The 26,227-nt window shown below is 34.2% G+C and overlaps 1 protein-coding gene across 4 annotated transcripts in view; it reads left to right on the top strand.

Annotated features, from left to right (window-relative positions):
• The window catches only part of erbb4b (erb-b2 receptor tyrosine kinase 4b), a 390,990-nt gene that overhangs the window by 251,817 nt on the left and 112,946 nt on the right, over positions 1-26,227 (top strand). For all 4 annotated transcript variants that reach the window (XM_028435190.1, XM_028435188.1, XM_028435187.1 and 1 more), the window contains exons 4-10: positions 1,808-1,939; positions 8,164-8,229; positions 13,189-13,307; positions 16,463-16,604; positions 19,203-19,316; positions 19,433-19,559; positions 20,528-20,601. In XM_028435190.1, coding sequence (XP_028290991.1) covers positions 1,808-1,939; positions 8,164-8,229; positions 13,189-13,307; positions 16,463-16,604; positions 19,203-19,316; positions 19,433-19,559; positions 20,528-20,601 — 774 coding nt within the window. The remainder of the gene's footprint in view (positions 1-1,807; positions 1,940-8,163; positions 8,230-13,188; positions 13,308-16,462; positions 16,605-19,202; positions 19,317-19,432; positions 19,560-20,527; positions 20,602-26,227) is intronic.

Below are 26,227 nucleotides of genomic sequence, written 5' to 3'. Positions count from 1 at the left end.
TCCCAGGATACGGGTCACTGTGTCTGCAAATGTTCTGGTCAGAAATGACTTAAGCACATTCTGCTAATATTAGTTAGTAAATGGAAAGCACTCTCATTCTCAAACTAGTTTAATAGGATTTGAGTTCATGCCATTGTCAACAGTTATATTAGGATGGACACGGTCAGTTAAATCTGTGGCCTTTAAATGATGCTATATTTCAGACTGACAGGGCTGAAACGTTTCATTATATTACCCTCACTTTTAGTCAGCTATCACCAGCCCGATGCGCTAATGTGCTAGTTCCTTAATATTTCATTTTTCCTTGTCTTGTGTTTTTATGTATCCTGGTTAATATAAATACTTTTTAAGTCATAGTTAATGTCTTTATTGATCATTTGTCTATCGCTGCAATGCATTTGTGCATATGAAAAAGACAGAACCGTGGGATAAGCAGTGTTGGGGTAATGCAGATTACTCTAACAATAATACTTTTGAGTACCCAAAGTTGCCCTAAGTCACACTTAGTTTAAGTTACACTTAAACTAATGGTGAAGGAACACGTATACTATAGGAGCAAACTTTCCTGCGTTAACTCGTCAACAGTGGTCAAAGGCTTTGATTATAGTTTTCCCAAATTCATTTGAAAAAATAGAATTCTTAATATAGTTTTCTGCTGCTTTGATTCCAACATATTACTGTTAGTTTCATGTCACAGATGTTAGTTCTCCCTCAGGTGTGTACAATAGGTTTTCAGTGAAATGCTCCCTAACTTTTGAGACTTTAGGTTGGTTCTTCTTCTGTTGAGCAATTCTTCTTCACAATGTAAATGGTGAAGCGACAATGCGCCCAGCTTGTCATTTATGGTACTGTAGCAAAAATGAAGCAGAAAGTGGCCAACGTCCTCATTTTATCATGAATTTACAACATTAAACGACTCGTCGATGCAAACTTTTGTGTTCAACATTATCAATTGTGTTACTAATCATTTTTGCATTATTGTATTTCTTCCACAAATTGTGTTTGGCGCGTATCTCGAGACGGTCTATGTATTTGTATTTTTTTCTTTTGCCCCCCCTGGTTCCGAGGCTGCAGAACAATCATAATATACAATGTGTATACAATAAACAGGTGGTTCATTCCAACTACCAACAGAGTGAATAACAGCATCACACCCTGAATCTGTTGTTGTTTTCTGTCTTTCCACTCACACTATTCACAGTCATTTTATTCTAATATTTAATGCAAAGCTCCATTTACCTCATATTTATGTATATTGGCTTGGTACGTATTGCATATTTTGCTTTAGTTTTTTTATCACTTTGCTGCTGTAACATGTGAATTTACCCAATGTGGGATTGATCAAGTATAATCAATCAATCAATCCATAAACACTACTGCAAACAGGCTAAGTAATGTTATGGCTATAATGTTTGTCTATGTTTTTACACGATAAATGAAGAAACGGGAAAAGTGCAGTGATAAATACACTTGGGATAGGGGCAAGTAAAACATTAACAACCAACATATATATATATATATGTATTTTTTTTTTTTTTTTGAATGTTGGCCCTCATTGGAGATCTTTGTGTGGGATTGACTTCCTTTTTTTTTTTTTTTAATAATGCTGCTCTACTTTGCTTTGGTGTCTTTTATTTTTGTCCTTTCAACTACCAAAAGTCCAACCCTAGAGACCCCCTGTCCAGTATGTTGTAGATTGTCGATTTCTAGGCTCAAAGATGGTCAAAGTTGTAAAATAACACAACACAACATTTTATTAATGGAATTTATTTTTAAAAATTGTCTCTTTGTTTTGTTTTTCCCACAGAAATTTTAAGCGGAGGTGTCTACGTTGACCAGAACAAGTTCCTCTGCCACGCAGATACGATCCATTGGCAGGACATTGTCAAGAACCCACGAACCCACCCTTTGGTGGTGCCCACCAATAGTAGCGTCACATGTAAGTATTACTTCTCTGTTTACAAAGCATCACAATAGCTGCGTTTCCATTACCCTTGGAAATGCGTAAAATCTAAATAGCGCAATAAAAACTGGTAATGAAAACACCTGAATTTTGAAAAAAAAAAAAAAATCAAATATCGTCAAAAAGTTTTTACGCTTTCGTGCGGAGGAATTTCATTGTTTTAATATCGAAATGTGTCGCAAAAGCGCTATGGAAGCACCTTTTCCGCAAATACACATCAAAGAACGTGACGTACATGGTCACATGACCACTTATCTCCGAGTAAACAGGATGTGGTACGTGTGGACAGAAGAGGAGACCGGGACATTTCTTAGCATTATACTTAAAAATTATTACTGCCACATTAGACGTGAAACCACGAAGAATATCAAAGTGTTATAAGGCGGTTTGGAGCATCCATCTTCCTGCGACACAGGATTTGCGAGGATCCAAATCAGCCTGCAACGGAAACACATGTATTATACGCAATTATACTTTTTTTTTGGAATATCGCTTTTATTTTGCAAAAATCTGTAATGGAATCCCAGCTAATGAGAACGACTCAAACATACAACTGGTGCTTTTACTTGTCATATGAAAACTGATTTTATTTTATTTTCTACTCTCATAACTGCCTTTAAAACTTGTGCAAAAGTGCATTAAATTTGCATTTTTATGACATTGGTATTATTGCAGTAAATACACACATTCCCAAACTAGGCTCTGCGTTACTGTATATCTTTTTTATTTAGTCGTAAGTCTTACAAGTTATTTTTTCACATTAAAAATAGTCTAACACTCCCCAGCACACTCATGAGACTTATGGGATCTAAGCTAGCTCTGTAAAGCGCATCCACAGCCATTTGATAAGCACTTGATTGACGTTAAGGACAATAATTAGATAAAGTACTACCTTTTTAACCATTAATAAATTCATAAAGAGGATGTGATGAGTCATTCTGTAAAAGCAGCCTCACACTGTCATCATCCACCACATCATGTCGTCAGAACATTGACGCAAGCAGAAAAAATATGTGAACACTGTTTGATGCTGGATCAGTTGTTAGAAATGATTTGAGTTCTGATTAAAATAAAACATACTGGATCTGTTATTTATTATGTGATGTAGGAGGAGGGGGTGGGTTTAATACTGTTGTTCACTGATGGAACAATCTACTGTCTGACCCCTCTGATCCGTTTTGGTTCCTTCAGTAACTAAACCTTTTACAAGTACATTCTTTGTGTTAATTATTTAGGTGTTTGACATTTAAATGCGCTGCCGTTCTTCACCCTCAGCTGAAAGCAGCCGTACCTAGTTTGTCTACGGATACAAAAAGCAACACAATAAAGTGCACGGAAAACTAAATCAAAGTTTCGTGAGTTGCCCTTGGATATCAAAACTCTTCAGATGCATATTAACGGCGTAAAGCATTGATATTCCACGCAGACACTCTCCTCTCTGCAGCAGCATTAGCCCTTGATCTAGTTTGAATCAAGGGTCTAAATTGTAGTCCAACATAGAGTGAATAAAGTCAGTTTGTCTAAAGGGAGGTGTTATCTTATCAGCAACATTTATTTATTTGTTTGCACATAGAAAATATGTTGAAAAATCCATCAAATTTCAATTTAAAACATAACTGTGCTGGTAGAGGTTAAGAACCAGGGTCTTATAAAGTCATCTCACCAATTCCAACTACAAGTAAGCGGTTTATATGTACAAAGCAACAAAGGGATTTGAAGGTTTGTACAACTATTTCACCCTATACATTAAAAAAAAAATGTATAGGGCAAAAAATATCTGCCAATATGCTTTAAAACAGGGGCGCCCAAATTATTTTCATTGAAGGGCCAAAAATGTATTGCAGTGGGGGCCGCGGGCCAAAACTAAACAATACTGTTCCATTTATGCCAATAACATAACTGTGCAAAATAAACACTTTAATTCGTTTTGAAATTGAAGGACACTTTATTGTGTTTCATGGCATGAAATTATGAAACATCTAAATGTAAGATGTGATATGAGCATGATGTGCTGTGCTAAAAACAAATTCCACCAACTCTGCTGTGTGGCCATTAATAAGTGATTCTGATTCTGTCTTCATAGACATCAGAGCCCTAATCAGACAACAAAATGGGACACAACATACCCCGCCTATACAATCAAAACACTGCCTTGAAAGATTCTTTAAAACTCGAGAAAAATAATGTCATTGGACCTCAGCTTTATTATTATTATTATTATTATTATTATTATTATTATTATTATTATTATTATTATTATTATTATTATTAATAATAATAATAATAATAATAATAGTAATAAATCAGTTCTAAATAGCACTTTTCAAAGAAAACTTAGACGCTTTACAGTAAGCTTTAGATTTTTTTTCTTCTCAAAAATCACTGTACTGTATTACATACTGTACATTGTATATTATTTTTAAAAAATGAAAAAAAAATAAACAATTTCAAATGTGGGCAACGGGCCAAAACTAATCGCTTGTAGGCCAACTTTGGCCCACGGGCCTCACTGGACGGCCATGCTTTAGAAAGTCGACTTGGGGTGTGATTTGTAAATTTTGATTTGTCATTTTTAGGTTATTAGAGAATAGTGGAATTTGTGTGGACTGTTGGTGGGGTCATTAATTATGTAGTTATTAAGTTAAAGATTTCAGTGTCTGAGGTAAATTGTTCCTAAGTGATGGGCCTCTATATTTCAGTGTCAATTGCTTAATTAAATCAGAATCAGAATTCCTTTATTAATCCCAGGGGGAAATGGCTTAATCCCAACTCTGCAATACGCCAGATGAAAATTCCTGCAATACCTTGTTGAATAATAGTGAACATCAAAATAATATACAGTATTTGGTAATTGAGTGGGAAAGTGCCTATACATGAATAAACAATTTCTGTAAATATGAACATGGAAAATGGACAAAATGTTGTGTTTTCTCAACAGAGGACTAGATAAATACAATATATCCGAGGAATCCAACATTCTTAGAAATTTCTTTTGAATTAGCAAAACCTTGTTTAAATAATTTTGACAGGTATTTCCCCAAGCCGTATTACAATAGATAAGTTATGGGAAAATTAAACTATAATATAGAGTCATCATACACCAGGGATTAACAAATGAACGGATTCTACCCAGAATACCTAGTGTTAAATAAAATGGACAGGAGCATGGACATGGTCAAACAGAAAATTAGGAAAATATTAGTGGAATCAATACTTTTCACATTTAGAATATTGTTCAATTATTTGGTCAAATACAACATTGACAAATATAAATAAATTACAGGTTGCACAAAATAAGGCAGCTCGGCTTGTGCTAAATTGCTCATTGAGAACAAGCATAAATAAGTATGATATGCATCACCAGTTGACCTAGCTCCATGTTAAAGATAAGATAAAGTACACACAGATTACATTTATTAGGAATATGATCATTACAAAAACACCTGAAATCCTTTATAATGTATTTGACAGGTAGAGTTGTGTGTGTATATATATATATATATATATATATATATATATATATATATTTTTTTTTTTTTTAAACTTTGTCCGCACATGCTGTCAAAGGTCAACACTACAAAAACTGCAATCTTTTTAAGACAAAAATGCATGTTTTGTTATTTAGGGCAGTGGTGGGCTTGTAATCGGAGGGTTGCAGGGTAAAATCCATTGTGGGCCATCATTGTGGGACCTTGAGCAAGTCCCCTACACCTAACTGCTTCCAGGACTCTCTTGAAAAAGAGATTAATCTCAATGAGACGTTCCTGGTTAAATAAAGGTTATAAAATATTGCAATTAATGTTTTTTTTTTTTTTTTCTTAATTGCAAAATTGTGACCATCACCAGCCCTCCCTAATGAAGGGTAAGAAACACTTTATTAAAGGGAGAAAATAAAAAAAAGAGGGCAGTGTTACAGCTAGGTGAGGGGGAAGGGAACAGGGAAGAGGGAGTCAGGGTAGGACACTAAAGGGTTGTGCTTATTGTGTTGTGTAAATCAGTTCAGCCTGTCTGGAGAAACTGAAGCGGGTGACATAGCACCCAGGTTAAGTATACTGGTGGTTTTATTTATTTTTTATTTTTTAATCAATTATCAGTTTACTTTAATTTTTGTATCTCTATGTTGTGTGTATTTTGGTTAATGTTGTTATGTATTATATATGGAAGAATAGCTACTGCTTTTGCAGTATAGCTATTGAGGATCTAAAAACAAACAAACAAACAAACAAATACCTGTAGATTTAATTATTTTCCTAAACTCAGAGCGAGGTTTCCAAGTGAAACTAAGCACATACATGTATTAAGTTTAGATTGTGTGTCAGAAATTCTGCTTCAATGCCTTTGTCCTGAAATACGCTGAGATCAAATAACACTGGGTAGGCAGACAGACTCCCAGACAAGACAGAAGACTTGGTAGTATAGATGTAGAGTAGTAGATTGGCAGCCGTGGTCAAGGTGAGTCCATCTGCAGTCATCATAAGCCCCTCCCACAGTGGTCCGTAGTTCCCCAGTGTGTCTGACCTGAAACCTGCCTTTAAACTCTCTGTTGTGATGAAAAATGCTTCCAGCAGCACTGATATGGCTTTATGAGGTGTTTTAGGTCACTGAGGATATAGAAGATTTAGTAACATAGAACCTTTGAAAGCAAAGTTTGCACAGTTAGCACTGCTAGAATACTGTTGACATTTATATTAACCTCTTTTAGACTGTTTTTTTTTTTTCATTATAATTATACAGTGTCAAAGCTGTCAACCTTTTTCCTCTAAGCAATGTCAAGTAAGTCTGGAGAGAAAAAAATAAATTGTGACAGATCATGAGGAGACAAAAACATTAAGTAAGATGGAAAATAAGTAAGTGCAACGTTGGGTGGAAAGGGATCAAATGTCCCACGGAGAAGCTCTTAACAGTGGGAAAAAGGCGATGATGATGATTATGATGATGAAGCTTGTGTTATGCAACAGAGCCAGCTTAGTGCTAATAGCTCTTATATGGAGTGGCTGATGGACAGAGGACAGCACAGAGTCACTTCCCCCTGCAGTCAGTTACCAGTCAGTCAATTAGGTCCTTTTTTTTTTCTTTGCTTTTATTTCAACCAGATGTTCAGAGGTTTCATGCTGGGCTGATTTTGTGCCCATTGGTAAAAGTAAATGTATTTTTTTTCTTCTTCAAAACAACCTGTACTAAAGTTATAGAGTTTTTTATTTTTCATGTTTTTTTTTTTTTTTTTGCTTGGAACAGCAAGTCCCAGCCAGTGGAACAGCAGTGGTTACACAGTGACAGGGTACTTCATCATATTTCTTGTAATAAAAATATCACATTCTTTTGAAGTGAGTTTATTTTATTTATTTATTTTATTTGAAGACAAGTTTAGAAGCCTGTTTATTACACACAAAAAAACAAAAAAACATTTAGCATTTCTGGTTAAACTTGGATGGATTTGATGCAAATTCATATTTAAGCTTTCACTGTGCTTGAAATGGACTTACAATCACACTCTAAACTCATACTTTTATTATGTGTAACCTTTGTCCCTAATGCAGCAATAAAATAAAGCTTGCATTTTATTAAAAAGATAAATGAAAAAATAATTACAGCATTTTTACTCACTATTTGTGTCCAAAATCTGCAAAAAACAAAACAAAAAAACAAGGCAAACATGTTTTTTACTATGGACTTTATATTTTGTTCAGCGCTTTGAGATGACTTTGTTGTATTTTGCGCTTTATAAATAAAGTTGAATTGAATATATTATCAGCTTGCATCTAAAACCTTTTTTTTTTTTTTTTAATTTAGGTTATTTTTCAGGGTTTTCATATTTATTAATTTGTATAATATTGCAATTTTAAAATGTACGTTAATAATAAATAGGTCAGTTTTTTTTCTGTCTCATACCTACTGTTGCAAGCCATTTCTAATACTCCACTCTACAAAATAAGTAATAAAAATATGTAGGCTTTGTGTTAATGTCATATCGGATCAATATTGGTTTCGGCCATTACGGAAAGTTGCAAAATCGATATCACATTGAAATTTAATAAATTGTATCGGGACCTCCCAAAATTGTGTTCAGCATGATTGTCAGAGAAGACCCACAGTCCAGACTCAGTGCCTCATGCTTTTTTTTTTTTTTAAGTATTTCAGACTTTCAGATTATAAGACTTTATTCAATTGTTTTTTTCAATTTCAATCTTTGCTGTGTGCAGGTCAAAAGTGCCATCGGTCTTGTAATGGTCGTTGCTGGGGACCCAAAGCAGACGAGTGCCAAAGCTGTAAGTACATCACTAAGTACCTACGAACCAAAGAACAGCAATGTCTTATAATCAGGGCTTTAAATTAGCTTTTTAGATCAGCAGACAGCATGGCTAGGAGATTCTTTAAGTTATTATTATGATAGATTTAGGCCAGGGATCTGCAACCTTTACTCTCAATGGAGCCATTTTGCCTCATCTCGCCTGGATTAAAGTCCTTCCAGAGCCGAAAAAAGAAACCTTCTCAATGAAGACATTAGTGTATAAAATTCTGCACAGTGAAAATAATATCAAATCATTTTATTAATTAATGAGTTAACGGATTTGAAGAGCTACAAAAAATATCTTGAATTCGATAACACATGATTATGTTGGTGAACATGTTAATTGCTAATTTCTTGCAACATATCAAGCATGCATATTAAGGCGGCATTTTGGCAATTAAATACATCTTTCCCCAAACAAATACAACCTCTATTGATTTAAGACTTAAAGTTACCCACAGATGCAAGGACAGTTGATGGTCAGTAGAGGTTGTAGGAGTTGAAGTTGGAAGGTGCACAATGTGATTTATTTTTAGGTTAACCAATTGTTTTATCATAATTTTATTTGATTTTAATGTCATTATCATCAACACCCTCTGTAACAAATAACAATTCATTATTATTATTATTATTATTATTATTATTATTATTATTATTATTATTATTAGTAAAGAGTCAAAGAGCAAATTCTCTATTCATACATAACCCATTTTACACCAAATGAAACAGTTATTTCTGTATTGCGTCCTTATCTATTTTTCCCTCTCTAATGCTGAGCTCTGTGAACAATCTTCTTCATCTTTGCCTTCCAAACCCTGTCTTGTCTTATTTGTTCTGCGGTCGTGATCTCATTAAGATAATGAGGGATGAACTGTTTGACTTGGACCTGTTAACAACATGTCAGAGACCAGGTCCAGATAAGCTTTGCCCTCTCCTGTTTCCTTCCCTTTTTGGCTGTTATCCTGATATGGCTACATCTGAATCCATTGATTTATAGCTTGTCATTAGGCTTTATTCTCCTATCTTTGTATAAAAAAACCTTTATTTTAAATTGTTTCTTTTATTGAAGGAAGGTAAATCACATTTGAATGAACTATACTGAAATGCATTGAACAAAAGTGTGCCTTTTGATGTAGCGATCGGGAATAATTAAGTACAACTCAAGATATGGAAATGCTCAAACTAATGTTTTTTTCACTGATTTTGTGATAAGAAACTAAATTTACCATGACCACCATCAGGATCAAACATTGAGGCTCTAAATAAAAACCTGCCAAAATAAGCTTTTTTTTTTTCTATTGGAATGTGGTGTTAAAAAAAAAAAAAAAAAGGAAAGGATTTGCTTGTGTAAACTGGAAGTGAAAGGCAGCACTTCTTTTGACGGATGCTGCTGTCCACAGCCTGTTCAAATGGAAGCTTCGGGGCATATTTCATGAGATGGATTGTTTCTGTATTCGTTGGCGCCAGCCTTTTCATATTTTTCTCTTAAGGTGGAAGTTTAAAGCCAATTGATAAACAGCATTGTGTTTCTCACTTGCAAGGTCATTTGTTTGACAAAGTGTCTTTTGAATAAAACAGGCCATTTCTATTGAGGCGGGGGGTGAAGTGTGCACGTGTGCTGGTATATTGGTTTGGTGACTTGTCTGGAACTTCTATTAATTACTGTGATAGCATCTTGTCACTACGTTTATGAACGGGCAGGGGAGAAAGACGCCGCAAAAAATGCACACGAACACATGAATTCAAAGTTCTTCCTTAAATGTGTTTATTTGTTTGCTGTTATAGGATTACATGAAAAGTTCTTACATGATTTTGACAAAATATTAATCAAAGATCGACCTTATATCATTAAATCTTCCTTAAAAAAATCAATATACTGATACTGGATCAGTTTGAATAATAATTCCAGCAATTAATTTTGTCTTCCTTTTAAAAAACATTTTGTTTCATTTATTAATATTTTTTTTAGGAATTTTTTTTTGATTTCCTGTCTACTGCCAGTCTTCTTCAGAGGTATCTGCTAATCACTTTGATGTATCTTTGACTTTCCCGTAATAATTCCCGCAAGTTAATTTTGTCTTTTTTTAAAAAAAAAATATGTTAAGGTTTATTCAGACAACTTTTTTTAAGAAATTTACTTTCATCTCCTGACAAGTTTTGATTGACCACTGTCAGAGGCATCTGCTGATCGCTTTGATGCGTCCTTATGAGTTATTTTTGGGTGTGGCCAACGTGACAGTTCTGTCAGGCTGGCCACGCCCCCTGTCGCCCGATAGTCTCTGGAGAAGAGTCCCAGGTGTGTCATAAGGACACATCAAAGCAATCCGCAGACGCCTATGAAGAAAACTGATAGTTAGCTTTCGAAACATGTCAGGAGATCAAAGTAAATTTCCTGAAAATTACGCCAACTTTAAAATTGTCAATCCACTCATCGAACATTTTCCATCCTCGCAGCACGAGCATTATATAATCTGTCATCTGATCTAATCTATTCAGATTAGGATTATATGCTTAACATTTGATACATTTCCCACAAATGCAAATTTATGGTGATCAGTTATTGCCTATTATGTAAGAAAAAATCTAAATCTTTAAAATTAAAAAGCTTGTATTAGGTATCTTTTGCATGCACACCTTCTCCAGAGACCATCGGGTGTCAGGGGGCGTGGCTCGCATGACAGAACTGTCAAATTGGCCACGCCCAAAAATAACTCATAAAGACACAATAAAGCGATCAGCAGACGCCTCTGAGGAAGACTGACAGTTGGCAGTCGAAACATGTCAGGGGATCATGGAAAAAAGTTGTCTGAATAAATGAAACCATAACATATTGTTAAGTTTGAATAATCAAAGAAACTGGCATAATTTCAAAAACTCCTATCTTGGTTCGTAATTGACTGACCTTAATGAAATCCTAAATTATTCCGCCAAGTTTCATCCAGATCCGATCCAAATTGTGCATTTCATTGTGACTTCTCAAAGAAAATGGGGGTGCCCATGCATTTGGACCTACTGTATGGTTATTAATGGAGATATACATTTCTTCCAAGCCTTTAAAGTGTGAATGATCATCAGGATCACTGGTCCAGATAACTTCCAATATCTGGCAACGTAGATATTTGGCCCTTAGCAAACGTGTGTACTCTCTGTTAAAAATTGTAAAAGCCTTTGATCCATGCATTATCTACAAAAAAAATTTAATTAATTATTTAAATAATCATACACAACACAAAAATGAGTTCATGTAATGATTAAACCCACACCAATATTATTTGGTTTAGTGAAACTATGCCATTCATAGAAATGTGTCCAAGCTCTCTCCTATGAACATTATTTTGGCCACTGGTTTCTCATACAGGGGAAATAAAATCCTTGCAAAGAACAACAGTACATTTCCATATGTCTGTTAGAATCAGAGGCGCGCCGTGGATGTACGGCAGCCCTTCTGATTACTCAAGGCAAATGAGGAGAGAACGAGCTTGGACGTTCGCTTTAATGGTCGCGCACCGTGTCGGATGGGATTCGCTATGTCATTGTCACATTTGGTTACGGACCCTCGAGAGAGCACGGCGGGGTGTTTAAAACATGATTGACGACCACGACCATTTGTCAAAAAACACTTCAGCTTAGTTGAACCTGCACCACAACACAGAGATGGATGATGTAAGGTGGAAAGGTATGCATCCAGTAGTCTAATTAATTTGTTTGGACTATTCTGAAGTTATCAATAAATAAAAAAGACACAAACTTCATTGTAAGACTATTTATACATACAATAATAAAGAAAATAGACAATTATTGACATTCAAAGATAGAGGGGCCTACATGCTATTAATGGATCTGCAGCCTTATTGATTTTAAAGATTTTTAACTTTTCTTACAGATTAAGCAACAATGGGCTTCAAACTGATCATCAAATGTATCCGACTTTACCCATATGGATCATTCCATGTCATTTCAACACATTTTTGGGACATCCCACCCACTTGGATTTAAAAAAAAAAAAAAAAAAACTGATATTAGTGAAAAACTAATAAACAACAAATGATTGAGACACAGAGACAAGCTACAATGGCCTCATGTAAAGGATTGTCAATATTTGTGAGTGGTGAAAAAACCCAAAGATGGGTTCCAAAATATAAAAGTTGCTTAAAAAAAATATTTTTATATCCCAAGACAGAGTCATCTTTACACTATAAATTAAAACAGAGATTAGATTGTTTCTTATATTCCCACATGCAGTTATGGGCCAATGAAAATAGGGAAAAAAGTATTTCTTCTGTCACCCAATAACCAATGCATACTGTATATCTGATTAATCAATCGTGATTTGAACAGTCTATGTACTTGACTCATAGCTGTGCCATGCAAGGTCGTTTACTGAAGGCCCAAACATGTTGGAGCCCCAAATCCAGACAAACTTTTATCCAATTTTGAGGAGCTGGCATGTCCACCAAGTAGGATGTATAACACAACAACATCTTTTTGTATATTCTAGTATAGTAGGTGGAGTTGTATTTATACACCAAACTTCAGTTTCCTATATGTTGTAGTTCCTGAGATATTGGAAGCTGAAAATGGAAGAGAAATGGCCATTTCTAAAAAAGTATTAATCCGATCAAACTAAAAATATACAGTGTACTTAATGAATAATCATGTAACAGCGGGTAAAAACATTGACATTTTTTGAGAACAAAGTTCTTTGGACCATTTGTTGAAATGACATGGAATGACCTATAGAAATCTAATCTGAAGATCAGATGACAGATTATATCATGTTCATGGTGCAAGGCTGGAAAATGTCCAATGAGTGTATTAATGATTTTAAGGTCTGTATAGTTTGTAATTTGGTGTCATGGTTCACACAAACCAAGTGGACGAATGGGTTTCAAACCATGAGGGTGACGTTATTGTTGTTGTTTTTTATCTCCGACAGTAACAAAGACGGTGTGTGCTGAACAATGTGACGGTCGATGCTTTGGTCCCTATGTTAGCGACTGCTGTCACCGTGAGTGTGCAGGTGGCTGCTATGGCCCCAAGGACACAGACTGCTTTGTGAGTACACACGCACACACACACACGCACACACACACACACACACCCCTACGCATCTTCCTCAAAATGTCATCTTTGCTAACCGTTTCATTATTGTATAATCCAACCCACTGCATATAAGTATGTGACGTATATGATTAATTATTATCCAGAGGTGAAAGTAATGGATTACAGTACTCACGTTACTGTTGTTGAGTTGCTTTTAAGGGCACTTGTAATTTTTTGATTATGTTTCTAAATCAGTAATTTTACTTGTTCTGAAGTATGTTTTAAATGAAGTAAAGTAATTTGTTATATTCCTACTCTCAACCATGACTGAGTAAATTATTATTATATTTGTTTTAAAATGATCAACAGACATTGTGAAACTACAAAAACAAAATAAAATGACCAGACAACAATCAAATGCATCACATCATAGCTGACCAACCAGATTTAACGTAAGGTACGACGCCAAAACAAACCCAAACCATAAATGTAGCCATACTTAAAGCCTGGAAATTTTTATATTTTGAATTAAATTGTGTTATTTCATTTTATTTAACAAAGTTATACATTTTGACAAACTTTTTATCCTATACAGATGCCTCTGTGGAAAATAAATTAAATTCCAATTGTGCCAGATTTGGTAGCTTCCTTTTTAAGTTTATTCATATACAAGATTTATTACCAAAAATAAAAGTGGGGTGAAAGTAACCAGTAACTTTTATTTTAAGTGCTATTTAATTGAGCTACTTTTTACTTGTACTTTGGTATTTTATCTATGGCATACTTATACTTGCACAATTTCAATCAAGTAACAGTACTTCTACTTGAGTAGGATATATAAGTTCTCTTTACACCTGGAGTTCCTTCAATTCTCTCCAAAATGAATAACAAAACACTATAACACTTCTCTTCTGTGCAAAGATTATCATCAGTTTAAATGCCTGAATAGGATTTGTGAACCAAAAAAATATAGGAAAGTCATTTGGACAATGTTCCAGTTGGCAAAGCAAAGGCCTTAAGTGACTCCTATCAAGTTTATTAGGCTGTGTAATGAAGTCGACGTAAAATCCATGCTTCACTACATAGCTGAGTTTTCAGGTTCACTGTTTAATGGAGGCTGAGATAGAACAAAAAAAAAAAAAAGAGCTGAACATGATTCCTATTCTAGATTGGCTTGCTCATTTGTTAATAATTGTTTTGTCTATCTGAGGTCGTCTTAATAGGTCTTATATTTATCATTGACTTGCTTCCATAACCACTTTAAAAGTGACGACATGAAACGTTTTTTTACTTGTTGGGTTTGTAAAATAATCATGTTGCTCCTTTATTGACAACAAAGCCTTTTCACAATAAAATACTTACAGTACTTCCTTTACCAAACATTTCTGAAAGAAGTCCAGAATGTCAAAATAAAAGACATGAATAAATAATTCCAGCAAAATTATTTTTGTTTTCTTTTTGAATAATATGTTATGGTTTGATTTAGTCAGACAACTGTTCCTCAGGAAATCCACTTTGATCTCCTGACATATTTTGACTGACACCTGCCAGTCTTCTTTAAAGGCATCTGCTGATTGCTTTGATGTTTCTTTGACTTCCGCGTAATAATTCCAGCAAGATTACTTTTGTCTTCTTTATGAATAATATGTTATGGTTTCATTTAGTCAGACAACTGTTCCTCAGGAAATCCACTTTGATCTCCTGACGTGTTTCTACTGACAACTGCCAGTCTTCGTCAGAGTCATCTGCTGATCACTTTGATGTTTCCTTGACTTCTGCCTAATTATTGTAAAATGATTATTATTTTATATAGGTTTTTTTGTAAATATTATAAGATAATTATTATGCCGAAGTCAAGTATACTTCAAAGAAAACATCAAAGTTATCAGCAGACGCCTCTGAGGAAGTCAGGCTGTTGTGGATTTCCTGAGGAACAGTTGTTTGAATAAATGAGACATGAATATAGATAATTGCAATTATTCATTCTCATTTCTGCTTAAATAACCAAATAATTATCCTTACTTCTGTATAACAAATTAAGTTATTTAACCCTTTAACACCTACAGCGTCGCCGGTGACAAATCCTGGTATGTTCACATTACAATTATCGTAACTCTGTTAAAACTGTTTCTGAAAGCTAACATGTTACACTTTTCTGACATACATTACAGTAATCATGTTCCATCATTAATATCATAAGTCCACAAAGACATCGCTTTGGCTTGCGAGTGTAATAGGTGCCATAAAATGTTTTTAAAAAATTGTTTTCATTGTAAATAGTTACATACATTCTGAATTGTATATATCTGTAAAAAAAAAAAAAAAAAAACTCATTCATGTTAGTTTTCATTGCTTTCTTCCTACTAAATCTCAAAAAATGTATTTCATTTGTGTTTTTCCTTTATTAAAACTGATATTACACTGGTAGGATATGTAACAAATTGTAAAAAAAAAAAAACAAAAAAAAACAAAAAAAAACAACCAATTTTTGGAAGCCTAAAGTGTTTTGGAAAAAAGGTAAAAGCACTTCCTCATACCACATTTACTGACCATTTTATAGACAAAATAAGCACACAAAAAATACCCAGGCAGAAATGTTAATAATACTAATTATTTTTTTAGTATTAAAAGGTTAAATAATATAAACAAATATCCACTAGAACAAATGGTGTTTACAATAATAATCTGTTAATGTATGAAACAAATATTTTTACCCAACAAAAAAATAATATTATTCAAAATATTGTTTTTTTTTTTTTTTGTTGGTAGTAAGCATAGTTTTAAATCTGGCAGTGGTATTGACTACAATAATAATTCATTTTCTCAAACCTAGACAGTCTTTGTTCATCCACTTGTTCGACAGACATTATTCCAACCACTCTAAAGACTTTTGAGCCTGCAGGTTACTCAAAATCACATTTTGTCCCGGTGGTAATTTTATTGGATCTATGTAAATTATTCTTTGTCTGCACCGTTCACTGAAATCACCTCTGGGCACTGCAGGGAAATCTCAGTTCAAATCTAATGCTTTTCATATAAATCGTACTCACTAATCTTGCGGTCTCTAAAACTATGATTTCACCAACTTGTTGCCATGATTTGTTTTATCCTCATGCCTGTATTGGTGCTCAGATTGATAACATTTTTTAACGTCCATGCTCTTGCAGGCTTGCACCAACTTTAATGACAGCGGCGCCTGTGTGACCCAATGCCCTAAGTCGTTCTTCTACAACCCTACAACCTTCCAGCTGGAGCACAATCCTGGAGCAAAATACACCTATGGAGCTTTTTGTGTCAAAAAATGTCCTCGTAAGTGCCACAGTACAAATTTTATGTTGACTTACGAACAGTATATCATGAAATATATTATTAAACTTAGATTTTATCCATTAATCCAGTTGATACGAACATGAATGTTAACGGATTGCACAGAAAGATGGCATTATGTTATTTCATCTTAGTGTTTGGCCTAAATTAGCATTGTGTCTGGCTTATATAAATGCAGTCTTTTTTTCCTACAATACCCACACATACAAATCCCTAAGTCATGAACAGAAACCAGAGTAAAGAAGCTTGAATCACATTCATGCCTCAAGATTATCTTCTTTTCTTTATTGTTGGGAGAGCATTATTAAAACACATGCTCCTTTACCATTTTCTGGGACAGTAAGCGTGGGTTCAAATATCCAAGATGACTTTTTAGTTTATAACAACATGTTAATCTTCTACTTAAAGCTGCTTGGGACAAAAACTTATTTTTTTTTTTTTTTTTACTTTCCCTGTATTTCATCCAAATTTTGTCCTCATCTGGGGTTTTAATGGATTTAAAGTTGTGCCAAAACAATGGTGGATGTTGATAATGCGGCTTTCACTAAAACCCCCAAATACTGTTAAATTTTAAAGTCTTATAGAGTGATGTGGTGTCATATATTGGGGAATGCCATTAACAAACTAGAACAAAAATGGCATCAATCAAATTGTTGTCTTCCTTGTTCGGCGAGGAAACACAGGAAATCACGGCAACAATGAAGTAAAGACACTTGGAGTTAATCAAAAATTTTACTTTGATCATTTTTGCATTCTCCCAATCCCACATTGCAATGCACAAAATTGTTCCGAAGTTCAAAGCACGAGCATTTGTTAACAAATGCAATTTCAACCTTAAACATTTATTTTCACCACCGTGTATTTATTTGTTTGTTTGCCTGTTAGCAATATTACGTCTAAAGTACTTAACAGATTTAAACCAATATACTGTACTGTATGTAGACCTTATGCTACGGAAGATTCCAATTAATTTTGAAGGAGATCCAGATCAGTATACTATTCTGGATCAATCTGTCATTGTTGGCAAAACTTCAAATACTCACATCTTTGTTTGTAATTGACCAATCCTTGTGAAATTTGACTTGGTTATGTCTGTTTGGTTCCTTATTTACCTGATCAAGATTATCTAAATTGGATCCAGATTGCTCATTTTATCATGATTTTTCAGGAAAAAAAAGTGTGAATGATCATGGTACCATGATCAGGATCATTGATCCAAATAACTGTGAATATCTGGCCATTCCGAGTGTTCTTGATTGTGACTAATTTTCCATTTTATTTGGATGAAACACCTTTGATTTATTGGTCTATGAGGTCAACATTATGGAATTATCTGTGTTATAAAAGAATGTTAGATATTGTCGCCAGCAGCTTTAAATGTGTTGACGTTTGGTGAAATAGAAGAACTCAATAGAACGCAAACAGCATAGCTAAGCTCCGCCCCCTTCAAGTGTTGTTGCAGTTAGGTTCAACCACTAAATGTTGGTCTTGTGGCTGTTTTTTTTTTTTTTTTTTTTTAGACAATGACAGTTCTCATCCTACCTAACCAAACCAAAAAAAAATCATAAAAACATGCATTCATTCAACATTTCTACCTTAATAAATATTAGATACTAGGGGTGTGTATTGCTTGATATCTGACGATACGATTCGTATCCCAATACATACAGTAGGTCACGATGCGATACGATATATCCTGATATTAAAGTATAAGGCGATTATTGCAATTTTTTTTAATATATGACTTAAGAAACAACTAATGTGTAAATGTGTACACCTTCATGAGAACTTTATGTATGAAATGTATTTTATTGGCATATTTTACACTCAAAACATTGGCTTTAACATGTCATGTGCCAACAACTTAAAATAAAAAAAAAAAAAAAAAAAAACATACAATCTGCTTGTGGCTTTTAAACCAACTTTGACTTTAGTGCAACTTAACTGAGGTATATGCCTAGAACAACAAATAAATGCAGAAAGTTAGTACTTTCTTTTTAGATTTTATTGAAAAAACACACAAGTTGGTCAACATGCATCTTTGTACAGTTACAATGTCTCCTGCAGTGGAAAACACTTTCCTGGTTAAAGAAAGGTTTTAAAAAAAAAAAAATATATATATATATATATATATATATATATTTTTTTTTTAATTAAAAAGAATTGATATGGATGCATTTAGAATTGATCCAAGAATTGCGTGACGTAATATTGCAATATATTGCCGAATTGATTTTATTCAACACCCGTATTAGATACCAATAGTGTAACTATTATCTGATGATAGCCTTATCTCAGCTCACTTTCTTTTTTGCAACTTTATGATTAACTGAAGGAGACTGGATCACATTTCAGGATACAGTGTTTTTCAAATTTAATGTGATTTATTTAATGTAATTTGCCATTGTAATAAGCTGAAAATCAAGATGTATATTCTTAAAAGAAAAGTCCTAGGCTGTAGAATAAAAGTCAAGTCCCTTACTGGTCCCACTTTGTTTAATGTGATGTCTCGCACCACATCATTCTGTGTGACAAACAGCATCGCTCTGGATTTGACATTTCCGCTGAATTGTCTTCCAGATAACTTGGTGGTGGACCACAACTCGTGTGTGAGGGCTTGTCCAAGCAACAAGATGGAAGTGGAGGAGAACCGCATCAAGATGTGCATCCCGTGCACGGACATCTGTCCCAAAGGTAAAGCACAGAAATGCTGATGCCCACACACACTGATGAGACCGATATTTAATCTGCATTACTGTCAGGACACTTGATGATGAAGTCGAGTAAAGCTCTTTGTTTTTGTTGTGCAGCCTGCGATGGAATAGGCACGGCCAGCCTACAGACGGCACAGACGGTGGATTCCAACAACATTGACAAGTTTGTCAACTGCACCAAAATCAATGGCAATCTGGTGTTTCTTATTACTGGAATTAAAGGGTGAGAATTGCTGAAGAAATTCATTACTTTGCAAAACAAGAGGAAGTCTTGATTATTTTAACCCTTGTGCACTCCTTTAAATTTACATACACTTGTACACCTTGTGTACACAAATGGTCTGACTCATCTTTTTTTTTTTTACTTCCACTGCATCAGATTTTGTGAACTACTTCAGACTTATCCATAGTTATAAACTTTATTATGATTTTCAAATTTTGTATGGACTTTTCACCATGAGAACCTCTTAATTTTTTCAGCTGGAAAAACACACAACATGCAGTATTTCCAAAAATGAGGGCCAGAGTAATTTATTTTTTTTGTTATTGAAAATGTTAAAGCCTTCACCGTGTCATTAATTGATAGCGAAATTGAATTCAATACATTATTATATTCAGCACAAGGACATTTTTAACAAAAAAAATACACTTGTACATCTTGTATTTTTTTGCTAGATTGTTTCCCTTTATTTTGAAGGTAGAGGCTTTGATCTATTTGGAATTATTTGAAAAAACAAAAAAAAAACCCATTATGTTATGATTACACTATATGAAAAAATGTGGTTACAATGGGAGTCAATGGAGCAAATTTGGTACAGAGCTTCCTAAGTGTCACTATGATGCATAATATATCTCCTTTTCTATGCACTTCCAATACACAGGACTTTGGAATCAAGCAAATTAAAAAAAACACAATAGTGGCAACATTTCATACGGCTAACCTTAAAATGACTATTATTAATATTGAGAGCCAAACAAATAAAAACACCCAAAATGTCACTTTTGGTCACAAAGGTGCTCCGAGGGTTAACATTGCTTAACTCTGCAATTTAAATCAGATATTTTGTAATGAGGAATTATGGAAGCACAAAAGATTCATAATTAGATAAATAAAATAGAAAAAAAATAATTCTAGTTATGAATTGAATTGAATTCAGTTGAAATTAATCCTTTTTTTTTTCTCATTCATAGGGATGTTTATCACAACATTGAAGCCTTGGACCCGGAAAAACTGAATGTATTTCGCACTGTTAGGGAAATCACAGGTGAGCATATGACAGTTTATTACTATTGGATGCAATTCGGCACAAGCAATATAAATGAAAATGAATCACATTTACTGCTAACCTTATTCCTCTTTTGAGTCTCATACAATTTTTGGAAGTGCATCAGATCTCCCCCTCCTCTCTCTCTCTCTCTCTCTCTCTCTCTCTCTCTCTCTCTCTCTCTCTCTCTCTCTCTCTCTCCCCCCTGTGTGTGCGTGTGTGTGTGTGCGCACGTGTGTGTGTGGGAGGGTGTTTTCTTAAGTCCACCTCACCTTCTCCCCTTGAGACTGTCCACAGCAAGGGCAGACATTGCAGCGTAGGGATGAATATCATATGAGTCTTTTCAGTCTCCTCTTCCTCTCTGCTGCTTCTCCCTTGGGGGGGGGTCCCTTTGCCTCAAGTCCCCCAGTCCCAGCTCTCCCTTCACGCACCATGAAGAAAAAAGACCCAGAACACGCGATGCGCATCGTTAATCCTTCGCCTCCCTCTTCGCTACTGACACTTTGGCGCTCCATGTGTGCTGCCATCTTTCCATCCCAGTTATTTTTAAAAGACATTTATACAAAATCACACCTTTGTGTCTCAGAAAAAATTAGATTTTGATAACGTTTACTCACTATTGCTTAACTTCCAAATGTAGGAATTAAACAGGAAACAGGACACACTGCAGGAAACATGAGTACGCGGTGAGGAGACGTGACAAACAGTGGAGCGCAATACTTCGTCTGAAGGGGCCGTGGATAGCGCTCATTCGCTTTGATGAGATTTTGTTTTGGTACTTCTGGGCAATTTGCATATTAGCTGAATATTAAAATTGACATTTAGATTTTAGATTTGACATTTAGATTTTGATTTAGATTTAAGATTTAGATTTCACATTTAAAATTTAAGATTTTAGATTTGATATTTAGATTTAACATTTAGATTTCACGTTTAGATTCAGATTTAACATCTAGATTTTACATTTAGATTTCACATTTAGATTCAGATTTAACATTTAACATTTAGATTTAGATTTCACATTTAAAATTTAAGATTTTAGATTTGATATTTAGATTTAACATTTAGATTTTACATTTAGATTTCACATTTAGATTCAGATTTAACATTTAACATTTAGATTTCACATTTAGATTCAGATTTAACATTTAGATTTCACATTTGAAATTTGAGATTTACATTTAGATGATTTAGATTTCACATTTGAAATTTAAGATTTAACATTTAGATTTGACATTTAGATTTGACACTTAGATTTCACATTCAGGATTTCCATTTAACATTTAGATTTAACATTTTGATTGAACATTTTGACTAAACATTTATATTTCACATTTAACTTTTAAATTTTACATTTAACATTTAGATTTTTATTTTTATTTCACATTCAACATTTATGATTTAACATTTAGATTTAGATCTAATATTTACATTTAACATTGACACTATATATTTACGACAAAATCAAATAACACAAATTTCACAAATATTGCTGAAAATGTGGTCAAAAGTAACAATAAACAATAACATGTTTTTTAAACGTGGTTTGTTGCTAAATCTTGCGAAAAGTTGCTCTTCATTTTAGAATGTGCATCTTCGCAATCGGCGCCCCGTAAGGAAGTGTAGAGTGCATTTATCCATTTATTTTGTCCGATTGTGCCAATTAAACTTTGATAGGATGGCACTTAAAACTTAAATATTTGTGATTTTCTTTCATTTGAAGAAAAGAAGCGGCCTTTGGTCAATGCATTAAGTGTTTGTATAAATGTGCTGCTTTTTCCCAATGTTCCCACATCTGTCTGTATTATTTTAATGGCACTCTGGGAAGCACTCACTGATATAAAAACATACTGTTCTGCTGATTTTAGAGTCTATAATGAAAGAAAAGGACCAACAAATTGAAGTCCTTTGTACAGTATACAGATTGTGTTTTGTAATTAAGTAATTTGTTGTTGAAACAGAGTCTTTGTGTTCCTTCTTTTAAATTGTGCCATTCACAATTCCTTTTCCTCGACAATCAAAGATGAGTGAAAATGCCAAGTGCATTAATATAAATCCACCCTGACAGAATCCCCCATTTTGGGCTTTTTTTCCCCTGTCGGTTAGGAATGGCAGTTTGAGAGCAGGTAATGGGGCAGAAAGCAGCAGCCATGTAGCCAGACATGTGTGTCAGCTCAGCTTGTCATCTCTCTGAGCTGTCAAGAGGAAGTGACTTCTGACAGAAGCAAAGCGCCTGCCGCAGTGACCTTAAGGTCACGCCGAGCGTTGCTCCAGCCTTCAAATGAGCTGTGTAGGAGGACAGTTCATATGATCCACACCAACACACCCTACCCTCCCTGCTCTCCTCTGCACTTCTTTTTTATTCTCTGTGTCTTTTCCAACTTTTTGGTTCTATTATTCAGGATCGTCGATTTCTCCCAGATCTGCAATTTGCCGTTAATGCTTTTGTTCTCTGCACTGTTTCACAGAATATAATCACTACAGTTTTACCTGCTTTAACCTTTGTTTGCAAGTCTCTGTAATTCACACTGCACTGGTTTATTATTGATATGGTCCTCAACAAAAAACAGTGCGATGGGTGGTTAATCTGTCTGTGTTTGTGCATACGACTCATTGAAAATTATTAATAAGTAAATATATGACCCAATAGGGATGAGCTGGTAAGAGTGTTATTTTGGAAAGATAACATCACACACTAATATTATTTTTCATTGTGATGAGCCAATTACATGTGCAAAGTGTCAAAAGCAGCTTTTATGTTGATCAATGTGTAATGACGGCAATGTAATTTCACACTAACTAGACAATGTGCACTGTTACTTTTGTCCCTCATAGTCGAGAATACAGTAACACATGGGTGGGACAAAAGTAACACCATGATGTAGACTGTAGTTTTAAAGAATTTCTTTTTTTTTTTAAAAAGTGTGCAAAAAACCCCAAACAACTAGTCTTGTACTCTCTGGAATTAAAACAACAAAAGAAAAAAAAAAAAAAAAACACACACACACCTTAATTTTTCATTGCGTCAAACGTTTAAAAAGTAAAAAAAAATAAAGTAAAAAACTTCACAACATGAAATTATGTTCATTTAAAACATTTTTTGTTAAATGCAGTCGCATTAGCAGAAGCCAGTCACTCATGATAATGAAGTTAATCTGGATGTGTTACAAGGCTAAATTTTCTGACAATTTATCATTAATATGACACATTAAACAATAAACACAACCTTTTTAATAAAAATGATTTACCACTACAGTAAATTGTAGTTAACTTTGTATGTTTGTTTCCACGAGTTGTTACGTAATGATGTAAATAGAGAGGTTAGCATTCAGCACATACATTACACGTACTTTAAAGAACCGTAGAAATTATACAATTATCAGAATCTTTACTGTTCTTTAATTTTGTACATTTTCTATATTAAAAAAGTAATAATACAATTTGCCAAATTGAACAATTTTGGTTGTCAAGTAATATTCCATGCAATTCCTCACAAACTTTAAACAAATACTTTTAATCAATTATTATTATTATTATTATTATTATTATTATTATTATTATTATTATTATTGTTATTGTTATTGTTATTGTTATTTTTATTGTTGTTATTATTATTATTATTATTATTATTATTATTATTATTATTATTATTGGATAAATGGGAACAATCAACATGTACCACACTACACATTTATAGCCAAGGCCAATTTGCAATGTCCGTGAAGGGCTTTTCAAATGCACACAGAAAATACAGAATACAAAAAATGCATTTACAGTAACATTAATTCTGACATTATACAAAGGAAGTGCATTTCAGTGCAATCTAAAAATTATTGCACACTTTTTAAAACACGCTTTAGTTCATTTTTAAAAGCCCCCAGATCCAAGTCATGTTTCAGCTCAGAAGACAAGGACTGCGTCCGAATAGTCCATCCTTTCTCCTTTCTTATCCACTGTTCCTTTACCCCGTGGCGTCATCCACGGGGTTAAGGAAATACATTTGCCTCATGAAATGGTAAACAGTCCCGTATGATTCTAAAGCTCTACAAGTTTGCCTTGGCTGTTCTTGTGATCTTTTTAACATGACTTTCAAACAATAAATGGTAGTCTAAGATTAGGCCCAGATATTTCACTTCTTAGACCTGGGCAATGTCTTGACCATTAATTGTGAGATGCAGTTCTTCCAGGGGGATGTGATCTGGAAGCAAAACAAACTGACACTGTTTTACTCACATGAGTTTTGAAACCATATTGACATATTGAGTTAAGGTGTTGCTGCAGCTGTGCAGTAATGGTTTCAACACTTTTGCCACTCACATAGACAACTGCATCATCTGATACATTTGGAAACCAGCGCCCGGACAGATGTTTGGTAAATCATTAATGTACAGTGTAAAAAGGAGAGACCTGAGTATTGATCCCTGTGGGACGCCTGTTTTCAGTGTTGCGAAGGATGACTTTTCATTGTTAATTATTACACTTTGTTGTCTATGTTCCAAATATGTCTTGAACCACTGTACTGTTGATTCAGTAGGTCAAAGGCCTTTTTTAAAATTTAAAAAGACCGCCCCAACTATTTGACCTTTGTCAATTGCTAGTTTAAGTTGTTGAGTAAAATAGCAATTGGCTGTTTCAGTCGAATATTGGGGCCGGAATCCGAATTGTAGAGGATGCAGTTTGTCATTGAGCTGTAAAAAGGACATTAGCTGATTGGCTACAGTCTTTTCCAGCACCTTGGAAAAAACTGGCAAAATGCTAACCGGTCTATAATTGCATGCTAGATCTGCCTTTCTGGATTTAAGCATAGGTATAACCCTTGATTGTTTTCAGTCTTTTGGGAATTCTTCTTTTTTAAAAGAGATATTTGCCAAATGAGTAAGAGGTTTAACCAGTATTTCTTTTTAGAAAGGAAGTGTCAAGGTTGAAAAGAGATTTAGCGTGACAATTTTTTTTTTTTTATGACAGCTAGCACCTCTTGCTCAGTTGTTTGTTAAAGAAAAATGCACTTGATTATTGGGTTGCTGATACTCTACCCTGGTATTCACATCAAAGCAATCCGACAACTCCTGAACCGATGACATAAAGTAATGATTAAGTTTCTGGTTGATACGCTTACTATCGTTTTTCAATCTCTTCTCCGATTTTGAGTTCACACAAGTGGGATTGCTTTCCTTTAGGTTTCACAATATTCTTAATTGTTTTCCACATTATTGATGAATTTTCTCTTGCCTCAGTAATTGCTGTGATATAAAAACATGCTTTTAGCAAGTCTCAAAGCCTTGATCACGCAATTTCTTTTATATAAAACCATGTCAGTGTTGAGCTTGCTTTTAATTACTTTTTTCGCCGCTTCATACGTTTTTCTTAATGGATTCATTTATCCAGGGTAAGGATCTCTGTTTACCTAAGTTCCTAATTCTTTAAATATTTAGACACAATTCCATCTATTTTATTCATAATTTGCCTACAGCTACTTTCTACATCATCCCACACCTTGTTAGTCCAATGTATTTCTTTTAACTCATTGTCCAATTTGGGAATATCATTTCGAAGAATTATTAGTGAATTATAGTTAGGCTTTTTGAGTTTTACAGCATTTTTTTAGGTAATTTTCTCACTATCAAAG

Source organism: Gouania willdenowi, chromosome 21, assembly GCF_900634775.1.
Source record: "Gouania willdenowi chromosome 21, fGouWil2.1, whole genome shotgun sequence".
Lineage (NCBI taxonomy): Eukaryota > Metazoa > Chordata > Actinopteri > Blenniiformes > Gobiesocidae > Gouania > Gouania willdenowi.
The sequence above is the reverse complement of the archived record's forward strand: the minus strand, read 5'-3'. Positions and strand labels throughout refer to the sequence as shown.